Source organism: Amblyraja radiata, chromosome 1, assembly GCF_010909765.2.
Source record: "Amblyraja radiata isolate CabotCenter1 chromosome 1, sAmbRad1.1.pri, whole genome shotgun sequence".
NCBI classification, from domain to species: Eukaryota; Metazoa; Chordata; class Chondrichthyes; order Rajiformes; family Rajidae; genus Amblyraja; species Amblyraja radiata.
Genome location: NC_045956.1, coordinates 72,205,200 through 72,217,703, shown reverse-complemented (window position 1 = coordinate 72,217,703; position 12,504 = coordinate 72,205,200). Strand labels below are relative to the sequence as shown.

Genomic DNA, 12,504 nt, shown 5'->3' with positions numbered 1-12,504 from the left:
AGATGATACAAAATTTAGTGGTAATGTAGACAGCAAGAAAGGTTGTTTAACTACAGCAAGTTATTCGATCAAATGGAAGATTAGGCAGAGCAATGGCTAAATTGAATTTAATCCTAATAATTGAGAGGTGATGCATTTTGGGAAGGCCAATAAAGATCAATACGAATGGGTTGTTCACAGTAAACGATAGTGCCCTAGTTTACTGATTGATGGACCATGGGGTAACGTCCATAGATCCTTGAGAGTGACAGCAATGATGGATAAAGTGTGAAGAAAGCACATGAGATGCTGGCCCTCTATCTGTGACATAGAATAAAAGGACTTTGATAAAGCTACTTGAGCCATTGTGAATTAAATACAATTTATAAAGCCACAGCTGGTTAGGCCACACCTGGAGTCATCTGTCCATTTCCCTCCACAGATGCTGCTTGACCTTTTGAGGTCCATCAGCAGTTTCCTTTTTTGCTCAGGAATCACATATTTGCAGTTTCTTGTGTCTACCGCCAGTTTGTGTAAAAATGCTGAATAAATGTTTATGAAGCAATGGTAACAGCTAATGAATCTTCACTTCTTGAACCTTTGAGATTTAAATACAATTTATGGTGCTTTGCTTCAGTCCTTCAGAGGGGAGCCATTAGGATTATTGAGGACACATTCCATTGTAATCAGCTACATTGTTTCCATAACAGGGTGAAGAAGCTCATAACTGTGGCCTTCAACAAGAACCAGTTTCTGAAACGACTGGAGACTCAGCATGTCCGAGACATGGTGGAGTGTATGTATGAGAAAAACTACCAAGATGGTGACTATGTTATTAAGCAAGGCGAACCAGGAAACCATCTTTTTGTATTGGCAGGTTTGAAAAACTTGTAAAGTTCTTGAATTTACCGTTAAAGTTAGATTTGACAATAGACAATAGACAATAGGTGCAGGAGTAGGCCATTCAGCCCTTCGAGCCAGCACCGCCATTCAATGTGATCATGGCTGATCATTCCCAATCAGTACCCCGTTCCTGCCTTCTCCCCATATCCCCTGACTCCGCTATCTTTAAGAACCCTATCTAGCTGATTAATTAATCTGCTGATTTTCATAGCTGAAATAACATGATTTAAATCATGAAATCCCCTATTTAGAAGGATTGGTGTGTCAAGAAGGCTGCCCACCAGGCATTTGCAGATGGGCAATAAATGTTGAACTTGTCTGCAATGCCCAGATTCCAGAAAATGAATGAATAAAAATAAAGGTTTAAATTGATGTAGTGGGTGTTGTCTACTTGCATCTGGTGAAAGGAATTGTCCAATTTGAGGACCAGGTCTCGTTTCCCTTTTATTGTCACAATAACAGCTGTCTTGGGGTAGATTGGGGTAACTCTTAGTTACCACACCTTCAAAGGTTCCTCAGAATGAGGAAGAGCTAATGATCAGGGCTGTGTCACTGGAGCTTGGACATCACTAAGGCCCACAAAAATGGAGGAAAACTGAGCTCTACATATAGTCAATGTCGTGCTTTCATAAAAAGATAATTGGATTGCTACACCAGTCGTGGAACCCTGATTTATATTGTATGTGTGCTGTGCTCAACCCAATGGGTGCTTCATCTGTCAGTTCATTGATGAGCCCAAGAGAATGCTATGGCACCCACATTGATTGCAGGAATGGAGCCCAGTCAATGATTGCCCCATTTTTGTAAGGTGAATATTCACCATGCCTTCCTTATATATGTGTAGGAAAGAACTGCAGATGCTGGTTTACACTGAAGACTGACACAATATGTTTGAGTAACACTGCGAGATAGGCAGCATCTTTGGAGAGAAGGAATGGGTGCCATTTTGGGTTGAGATCCTTCTTCGGACACTTCTGAAACATCACCTATTCCTTCTCTCCAGAGAGGTGCTGCCTGTCCAGCTGAGTTACTCCAACATGTTGTCTCGATCCATATTTAGATGTGTTTGCCTGATTGATATTTGCAACAAAACACTAAACTGGTTACCTTACCATTCATGATGAACAGAACACTTAATGCACAGTATGTGTTTTCACAAGCGAGAAGGAAATAACCTTGAAAGCTTACAAAGAATTAGAAATAAAAATAACAATCTCATAGTGCTCCTGAAAATGTATCCATTTTGATCACAACTTCAGCATGTTTCAAAGTTCCAAGCAAATAATATATTTTCTGCAATTTTGTAAAGTAGCAAATGTGGCCACCTATTTTGCTCACTACAACATCCAACAAACAGCAATGAAATAGACGACAACATATTTTTAGATGTTGCCAAAGGGAGAAATTGTTCCCTGCTTGTTTTCAGATGGTGCCCTTGATATCTTTATATCCACCTAAAAAGGCAGCACCTCTGAGAGGGTAGAATCCCTCAGGGCACTTTAGTGTCCATTTGAATTTGGTGTTTCAGTCCCTGGTGTGGAATTGATCCTGCAGCCCTCTAACCCAAATTTGACAAAGCTACCAAGTGAGCCGGGGGTTTAATAACTAAATAAGGAACATTAGCTGCAAAAACATCAATGACATTGATAATTTTTGACAGTGAAGCCAGATGGCTAGCTGCCTCTCTGCTGCTGACCATGTAGTTGATCTGAACTAGTGCTTTAAAACGCATTTAGAAAAGGAAAATCTATTCACATATATAACCATGGGTAAACTTGGGTGAAATGTTGCCAGGAAATGTTTCTCTTAGTTTTGATCTGTTCTATCAAGGATATATTCTGCTTTATAATGTTCTTTTATTTTGTCTTTTTGTAATAGAGGGGAATCTTGAGGTCTTACAAAATAACAAAATTCTAACATCGATCAACATATGGACCGCATTTGGCGAACTTGCGATTTTATATAATTGCACAAGGACAGCATCGGTGAAAGGTAGAGACCCTCCATTATTCAATAAAAAAATCTTAAGGAGTTCATATAACCATATAACCATATAACAATTACAGCACGGAAACAGGCCATCTCGACCCTTCTAGTCCGTGCCGAACACGTATTCTCCCCTAGTCCCATATACCTGCGCTCAGACCATAACCCTCCATTCCTTTCCCATCCATATAACTATCCAATTTATTTTTAAATGATAAAAACGAACCTGCCTCCATCACCTTCACTGGAAGCTCATTCCACACAGCCACCACTCTCTGAGTAAAGAAGTTCCCCCTCATGTTACCCCTAAACTTCTGTCCCTTAATTCTCAAGTCATGTCCCCTTGTTTGAATCTTCCCTACTGTCAGTGGGAAAAGCTTATCCACGTCAACTCTGTCTATCCCTCTCATCATTTTAAAGACCTCTATCAAGTCCCCCCTTAACCTTCTGCGCTCCAAAGAATAAAGCCCTAACTTGTTCAACCTTTCTCTGTAACTTAATTGCTGAAACCCAGGCAACATTCTAGTAAATTTCCTCTGTACTCTCTCTTTTTAAACATTAGCAAGACATTTGTGTGAATTTGAAATCCTTAATTAGTATTTCCATTGGTGTACACCTTTTATTTTGCACGTAATGTCCATCAATCAATACTTCACATTGAAGCAATATCATGGAACAATAAGATATATGATATACAGTATAACTGCTATCTATCTATCTATCTATCTATCTATCTATCTATCTATCTATCTATCGCTCTCCGGTTTGTGCGTTTTTTCTATTTGCGCAAAAAAGGTACGCGATTCGCCAGATTACTCGCCGTTCTCCTGTGCTGCGAGTGCAACAAGTTTCATTCCGATCGGTGGTATAATGTAAAATTTATCGAGGTTTAAAAATCTTAAAAAACGCTTGTGCGCAGATTCCTTCAGTCAGCACCACGCAGATTGGTCTCTTCTCCAGTCAGTAAATGCCACGGCTGGGTTGGCGATGCCCATTCCTGCCCCACCGGCGGTTGCCTGTCTCGCCTCACTCACAAACTCCTCTCTCCCCTCCTCACAGTAACTTGTCTATCGTCTCCCCCACCACCGGCGGTGGCCGCAGGTGGGGTTCAGTGGAGTTCCATCTCTGTTTCCCTCATCACTCACCCCTCATTCCCGCCCACCCTCTGCGGCAATAGTGGTCCCGTCGACCCATCCCCCCGGGTCCGTCTCCTCCGCCACTGCCGTTGCGGTAACTCACCCTCACGGCCTCCTCGGAGGAGATCTTCTCCACCAGCTCATCAAAACTAGTGGTGCCCACTGTGACAAACACCGACCCCCCCTCCCCCCATGATGCTGTGGGGGAAGGAACTGCAGATGCTGCTTTTTATGGATGGAGGGAGGGAGGGAGGGAGAGAGGGAGGGTGTGTCTTAGGGTAGGGGAAAGGAGAGGAGGGGAGAGGTGAAGGAGGGATGAAGGGAGGAGGAGAGGGAAAGATCCTGGGGAGGTGAGGAGAGATAGTGGGGGGATCGAGGGAGAGGAAGGGGTAGGGAGGGAGAGGGGGAAAGTGGGGGAGGTGAAGCGAGTAGGGGAGGAGGGGGAATAGAGGGAGAGGAGAGCAGTGGGGGAGGTCGTGGGGGATAGGGGAGGTGAGGAGTAGGGGATAGAGGGATAGGAGGCTGGGTAGGGAGGGGAGAGGAGTTATGGAGGGAGGGAGTGACTGAGGGGTAGGGAAAAGGAGGGGGACAGAGAGGCAAGGGAGGGATTGGGGGAGGGGAGGAGGAGAGGGAGGGTGAAGAGGAGGGGGAGGGAGTGCTGGGGGATGAGGGGAAATGAGCCGAGCCTGCGCAGTTGGGGGCTATGCGTGAGTGGTACAATATTGCATTGGGGGGACGGGCTGCATTGGGGGAACTGGTGAGTGGTGGAATATTGCGTTGGGGAATGGGTTGTGTTGGGGAACCAGGCCTCCCATGTGACAGGGACCCAACGGGTCCCACTTAGTCCAGTATTAACTAACTTAGTTTAAATATGAAGGCACATTACCTCGAAACATTATTCTGAATCAATATTAAAAATCATAGGGCAATCACAGTATTACTTCAGCCAATGAACTGGAGGTGCACTGTTTTTAATGACTCACTAAAAATAATCACCCAGCAAATAGTTAATTTGATCGTGAAATAGAAATTATATTAAATTTTCTCAATAAAAACAAGACAACTTCTCCAGAAAAAATCAACTGAGTGGAGAATTGTTACATATAAATTAGGTGCATAAAATAATCACAGCCACTTACTATAAACTTGATTGACTCTGAAATTGCGAACCAAGGAGAAGTAGCTGAATGGATGGAACCAGAGGGTGATGGTTGAAGGTTGCTTCATGGACTGTAGGCCTGGGAGTAGTGGGGTGCCTCAGGATTTGGTTCCAGGACCATTACTGTTCGTAATCTATATCAATGATTTGGATGAGAACATACATGGCAAGATTTGCAAGTTTGCAGATGATATAAAAGTGGGTGGTATTCCAAATAGTGAAAATGGATGTCAAGAATTGGAGTAGGATTTTGATCGGCTGGCCAGGAGGGTTGAGGAGTGGTTGAAGGAATTTAATACAGAGAAATGTAAGGTGTTGCATTTTGGAAAGTCTAACATGGGCAGGCCTACACAGTAAACGGCAGGGCTCTGGAGAGTGTACAGCAGAGGGATTTAGGAGTGCAGGTACATACGGTAGTTCCATGAAGTGGTTAAAAAGGCTTTCGACACATTGGCCTTCATCAGTCAGTATTCAGAATAGAAGTTAGGAGGTTATGTTGCAGTTACAAAAGACTGAGGCCACATTTAGAGTATTGTGTTCAGTTCTGGGCATCATGTTTCAGGAAATGTGTTTTCAAGTTAGATAGGGTATAGAAAAGGTTTACGAGGATGTTGCCAGGACTAGAGGGTCTGAGCTATAGGGAGAGGTTGAGTAGGCTGGGATCTTATAGAGGTGTATAAAATCATGAGATAAATACAGACGCACAGAGTCTCTTGCCCAGAGTAGGGGAATAAAGAACCAGAGGACATAGGTTTAAGCTGAAGGGATAAAGATTTAACAGGAATCTGGGGGGTAACTTTTTCACACAAAGGGTGGTGGGTGTATTGGAAGTAATCGAGGCAGGGACTATTGCAATGTTTAACAATTAGACAGGTGCACGGATAGGACAGGTTTAGAGGGATATGGGCTAAACATGAATGTAGATGAGTCTCGACCTGAAACATCACCCATGCTGCCTGTCCCGCTGAGTTACTTCAGCATTTTGTGTCTATCTTCTGTAGAAGGGACGTGTTGGTCGGTCTGAGCAAGTTGGGCTGAAGGGCCTGTTTCTACGCTGTATGACTCTATGATTCTATGATCACAGAGACATACAGTCAGACTGCATGGATGTAGATTGGGCCCACTGTGTTTGTCATCCATTAAGAACCCCTTTACACGAACCCTGTACTAATCCCACTTTATTTTCACATTATGACCAATTTCCCTCAGATTCTGCGACCCGCCTATATCCTAGAGGCAGTTTTCAGTGACCATTTATCCCATGAATCCATGCTTTGTTTGGATATGGGAGGAACCTGGAGCACCTGAAGTAATCCCCACATGGTCATAGAAAGAGTGTGCAAACTCACACAGACAACACCAGATGTCAGGATTGAACCCAGATCAAGGGAACTGTGAGACAGCAGCTCTATTGCTTGTCCACTATTCAGCTAGTCAGCCAATGGCATCATCACCATTTACATCCTATTGTAAGTAAAAGCCTGTCCCACCAGCATGCGATAGCATGCGTCTAGCGCGACCAAACGTGGTCCCTTGAGGTGTACGGCCTCGCGGGGCCGGTCCCACTTTGATTGGCAGAGGCATATGGAGTTGTGCGGGGCTGGTCCCGACATCGCACAGGGCTCCAAAAATCTTGCACTGTCCGAAAATCCCGCGCGACAACGGCCTGTCGGCCCGCAGCTGCATTGAGGCCGTACGCAGCGTCTCGACGTCATACGCAGCATCTTGACGGCGTACGCCTAGTGCGTGGCACTGCGCGATGACGTCACCCCCTGGTGTGCCGTTGCGAGATGACGTCACCGTCCGACGCCGTGCGACGTCCAAATTCAGTCGGCCCGCCTCCTGCCCAGCTGATTGGTGAGTATGATGTCAGGACCAGCCCCACACAACTCCAGACACCCCCGCGGTTAGGACCGGCCCCACGAGGCCGTACGCCTCAAGCTACCACGTTTGGTCGCGCTAGACGCATGCAATCGCATGCTGGTGGGACAGGCCCTTTACAATTGAAACTTTCTCCTACAACTGCCTCTGAGGCAATTCAAAATAAATAAAAAAATAGAACAGTAAAAATAATTAGAACTAAAATATACTGTTCAAACCTTGGGCGTAGGAGGTGAAATAAATCATGACAATAATAAAAAACGAATTATTGACATTGTCGGTTGCCAAAATTAGAATACCATTGTGAAATTGATCCTTGACATTCAGTAATGCTATTTTCATTACATATGAAAGTTTAGTATTAGATTTATATCTTGCGATGGCATCACCTATATGTGACGAACACCCTGATACTTTTACTTCTAATATATAATAACATTGATCATTTTGTATTCAATTGTGAGATGCCAAGATAATAATAGAATTTGTCATATATTTATTTCTTAACAATGGCTTACAATTGTGTTTAATAATGTTTTTGCTAAAAATGGAAATCCGTATTCGGGTTTGCTTTGATGAACATGAGTCTTAGTTACTACTTGATCCAAGAAATAGTTTTCATGGGATCAGAAGAAGCAGAAGTGTTTCTTCAGGCCTTACAAAGAAGGATAAGACCTCACTCTTTAGGCTACTATGCACAACACCAAACACACACACACACGTGCGCGTACACACAGGTACACATGCACACAAACACGCACACATACGTGCACAGATGCACACACACACACACACACACACACACACACACACACACACACACACATTCACACACACATTCACACACACATTCACACACACATTCACACACACATGCACACATGCACACATGCACACACACAATTTCCAAAACTTCTGTACTACCCCAATTTTCTCTGATAACATACCTCAGATGCGAGTTAGGCAGCCTTTGCAGTTCTCACTGGGCAGAAATAAGTGAGTTATTTCTGCTATGCAGATTGCTAATTTCATATTGTTTATGTCATTGCCCTGGAGACTGTAGGGTTTACTTTAGACTGCAGCGTAGAGATACAGAGCGGAAACAGGCCCTTTTGAGTCCGTGCCGACCAGCGATCACCCTGTACACTAGCCTACACACTAGGGACAATTTACAATTGACCAATGTTACCAAAGCCAATTAACCTACAAACCTGTACATCTTTGAAATGTAGGGGGGAAACGGAGCACCCAGAGAAAGCCCACGCAGTCTCAGAGAGAATGTACAAACTCCATACAGACCCCACCTGTAGTCAGGATCAAACCCAGGTCTCTGGTGCTGTAAAGCAGCAACTCCACTGCTGTGCCACTGTGGTGCTCCATTTTTAATTATTTTTTGACCATCGTTGTTTGATGTTTTTACTTTCATGTTCTGGAGTATGACCACCCCAATTGTTTCCTTCCCCTCACTTATTTTCTTTTCTTGTTTCCTCTTCACGTTTCCCTTCACTTGCGAACCATAATGACGTCAATCAGCTCACTATTCTCACCGTCGGGGACATTATGAACCAGGGTACTTTCTCATCTGATGTTCACAAAGCACACTTCCAAAAAAACAATCATTAGATGGTGATTAGAAACACAATATCAATCATTTTTGTTTGCTCCCAATCCAGAATGCTGTATCCGATGGAGACACTAGAGACAGCGGATGCTGGAATATGGAGCAAAACACAAAGTACTGGAGGAACTCAGCGGGTCAGGCAGCATCTGGGGAGGGAATGGACAGGTGGCGTTTTGCGTTGGGTCATTTCCTCCGACTGAAGAAGGGTCCCGACCCAAAATGTCACCTGTCCATTCCCTCCCCAGATGCTGCCTGATCCACTGAGTTCATCTAATACTTTGTGTTTTGCATGTAGTAACTTCTTCTTCTTCAAGTCCACATTCGAAGTTGTTCAGCCAGAGCTGAACACACTTCTCGGCATCTGCATACAATGGTGTCTGTCTTGCACTTCTTGTGCGTGGTGGTGGAAAGATTGGTGAAAACAGGGTCGCGACGTGAACGCTCTTTCCTTGACCCCATGTAGTAACTGATAGTAGCTAAGATCAGGCACCTCAGTGTTGATCAGGTATGAATGGTGGAACTTTCCAGATCTAATGTGGACTAGGTCACAGACTCAGCTGACAAATCCACAAGCATACAGATCGTTAGACATGAGAGTAAATAAACAATTGAGTGTTGACTATGGTTACATGTGTGGTTACTCGTGCTGTGATTGTCCCCTTGAAGCTGCAACCTGTGTCAAAACCTGGGTTCTGGATCGAGAAGCCTTTCGGAATATTATGAGAGGAACAGCTCAGGCCAGACATGAGCAGTACAGATACTTCCTCAGAAGGTAAATGTCAGTGTATGCACTGCCTGTGAAAGATTGTTCATGTAGCATGTGAGGGTTTAAAAAGAGAAGAAAAAATTACAATAATGTGGTGTCTTTTGTGACCTCAGGATGTCCCAAAGCACTTTATGAGCAATGAAAGTGCTGCTGTTATACTATATCATATTCGCACAAAGTGCAGTTTGATGCTGAACAGATAATATGGTTTGGGTTTTTTGTTGAGCAATAAATCTGGTAAAGGAGACTTTAGAGACCTGTTCTGGTCCTCAGTCTGGGTTTCAGAAGCAGAAGGGGGGAGTTTTAAGGGGAACAGTTGCCTGGAGAAGGTATGGAAGAAATCAAACATACAGCAGTGTCCCTGATAGCTCACCAAGATTCTTATGATCAACTATGTCATTTTGTCACATGGTAAAGTTGCTGCTATCTCAACGCAGGGGCCGCATCTGAACTTAGAATGATGATTTATGAAATACTTGAAACACCCAGTAATTTCACTCAGTGTAATCTTTCCTTTAATAGGTGCATTTTTTATATTCACCTGAATATTTTTGTAACCATTCATTTAATAAACTGCTGCGGGATAATTTTAACTGTGCAATGTTTTCTAGATGCATTTACGGACTTTCCTCAGTCACCTTCTCAAGGAGACTATCTTTTCTGTGAAAAGAAAGTGGTTGTGAATATTAACACACAGATTGAGATTTAATAAAATATCATTAGTACATCAAAATTTATACAGCATTATTTGCCTGACAAATGTATTGAAAACAGGGATATTTATTAATAATTTATGTCCTATCTATTTTTCTAGTGTTTCTTTGCTTAAGAACTTACCAGAAGATAAGCTTGTGAAGATAGTAGACTGTTTGGAGGTGGTAAGTTTTTGTTTTGTAAAGGAAATAAATGGGAATTTAGAATCTTTATTTGATGCTTTTATGCAAGATATTGGAGACTGTGTAATTTGCACATAGTTTGAAAGATTGTTCAGTGGAATGGTTTGATTTTTTTAAATAGGTGCATTTTCTAAGATTAGACCATGTGAAACATGTCCAAAAAAAAAGTTTCTCGTGGATTTATTGCACAAATAAATATTTCCTGCTATTTTTATTGTGATAAGTTGATGGTGATCGATGACATGATATAATGGGTGTCTGATCGTATAAACCCACTCAATTTTGCTTTTAGACCTAACTGACACTTTATTGTAAATGCATTTCCTTATTGTCAGTTAGAAGTAATTTAGCAGCATTGTGGCAGCTGTTCTACACTGATCTAATTGTGATTTAGGAAGTACTAATGGTGGATGAATTTAGACTGTTCAGTTCCTTTTAATGATATTGGATTTTCCAGTTAAAAGGCAAACACATGCTGATGTAGACTTTGTGAAGTCTGCATCGATTTATATGAAATTTCATGATAAATGTTTTAACATGCTGATAATAATGTTCTGTTAAAGAAATCAACCCCAAACCCAGAAAATTATCTTCCTTCCCATTCCAATTTCCTGGGCTAAGCACATCAGCATGCCAGGACCATAGATACTTGAGTAGCTTGCATGATTTTGGCTTTATCAAAACCTTGTGTCACTGTGGCTGAGCGATAAACATAGAAACATAGAAAATAGATGCAGGAGAAGGCCATTCGGCTCTTCGAGCCAGCACCATTCAACATGATCATCCAAAATCAATTCCCCGTTCCTGCTTTCTCCGCATATCTCTTGATTCCGTTAGCCCTAAGTGCTATATCTAACTCTCTCTTGAATACATCCAGTAAATTGGCCTCCACTGCCTTCTGTGGCAGAGAATTCCACAGATTTACAACTCTCTGGGTGAATAAGTTTTTCCTCGTCTCAGTCCTAAATGGCCTACCCCTTATTCTTAAACTGTGACCCCTGGTTCTGGACTCCCCCAACATGGGGAACATTTTTCCTGCATCTACCCTGTCCAATCCCTTAAGAATTATATATGTTTCTATAAGATTCTCTCTCATCCTTCTAAATGCTAGTGAATATAAGCCCAGTCGATCCATTCTTTCATCATATGTCAGTGCCGCCATCCCGGGAATTATCCTGGTGAACCTACGCTGCACTCTCTCAATTGCAAGAATGTCTTTCCTCAAATTGGGACACAAAAACTGCACATAATACTCCAGGTGTGGTCACACCAGGGCTCTATACAATTGCAATTGGACCTCCTTGCTCTTATACTAAAATCATCTCACTACAAAGGCCGACATGCCATTTGCTTTCTTCACAGCCTGCTGTATCTGCATGCTTACTTTTTCTTACTTTCTAATAACTTGTTCTTACTTTCTCATCCACTTGGGTGAACAAAAATTGCATTTCAATATGGTTCCAATTTCATTTCAGCTTGAGGTTGATGAAGGGATCTTTGTCTTTTTCAACCCTCTGTGGGGGATTCAGAGAAAACCCTCAATAAACCTGAGTAAAAACAATGTTTGACTATTTCCCTCCACAAATGCTGCCTGACCCACTGAGTTTCTCCAACACTTTGATTCAAGGTTCCAGTATCTACAGTATTTTGTGACGCCTTAATAACACCATGATTTTTTATCAGTTTTTCAAGAGGTTTGAAGCTTGAAAGGGATGAGGATTGGTGAAAAATGGCGGGAAAAAAATGTTCAGGCCCAGAACTCCTCTAATATCAGGTCAAAAGTCATGAAGGATAATTTGGAAGTATATGGCTCCTTTTTATATGAAGGAAACGATCACATTGTTATTAGTGCTGGGTTTATGTTGGGAAAATATATTTCTGGAAAGAGGGATGTTGTTAGACTTCCTCCTTCACCTCTGATTTAGGAAAAGATGTACACAGTAAGATTGCTGAATGCATGAACTGTTAACATTGCAGCTAGATAATGGGCCACGTGGGACCTTAGCAAACAATGAAATCAACAATATTTCTCCTGGAATGCAATGGCTGGAGTAAGTACTAAGCTGAACATTACTTTCCCATCAACTTCTGGGCCATTAATTGCCAATATCATGGACAATATATGTGCTCCACAAGAAAATTCAGTGCAGGCCGTAGGAGCCATGGAGAAATATGAA

At 42.5% G+C, this 12,504-nt stretch overlaps 1 protein-coding gene across 1 annotated transcript in view; it reads left to right on the top strand.

The window, feature by feature from the left end:
- The window catches only part of prkg2 (protein kinase cGMP-dependent 2), a 112,291-nt gene that overhangs the window by 34,238 nt on the left and 65,549 nt on the right, over positions 1-12,504 (top strand). Inside the window, exons 3-6 of the mRNA XM_033024044.1 lie at positions 690-856; positions 2,761-2,874; positions 9,332-9,437; positions 10,246-10,309. Coding sequence (XP_032879935.1) covers positions 690-856; positions 2,761-2,874; positions 9,332-9,437; positions 10,246-10,309 — 451 coding nt within the window. The remainder of the gene's footprint in view (positions 1-689; positions 857-2,760; positions 2,875-9,331; positions 9,438-10,245; positions 10,310-12,504) is intronic.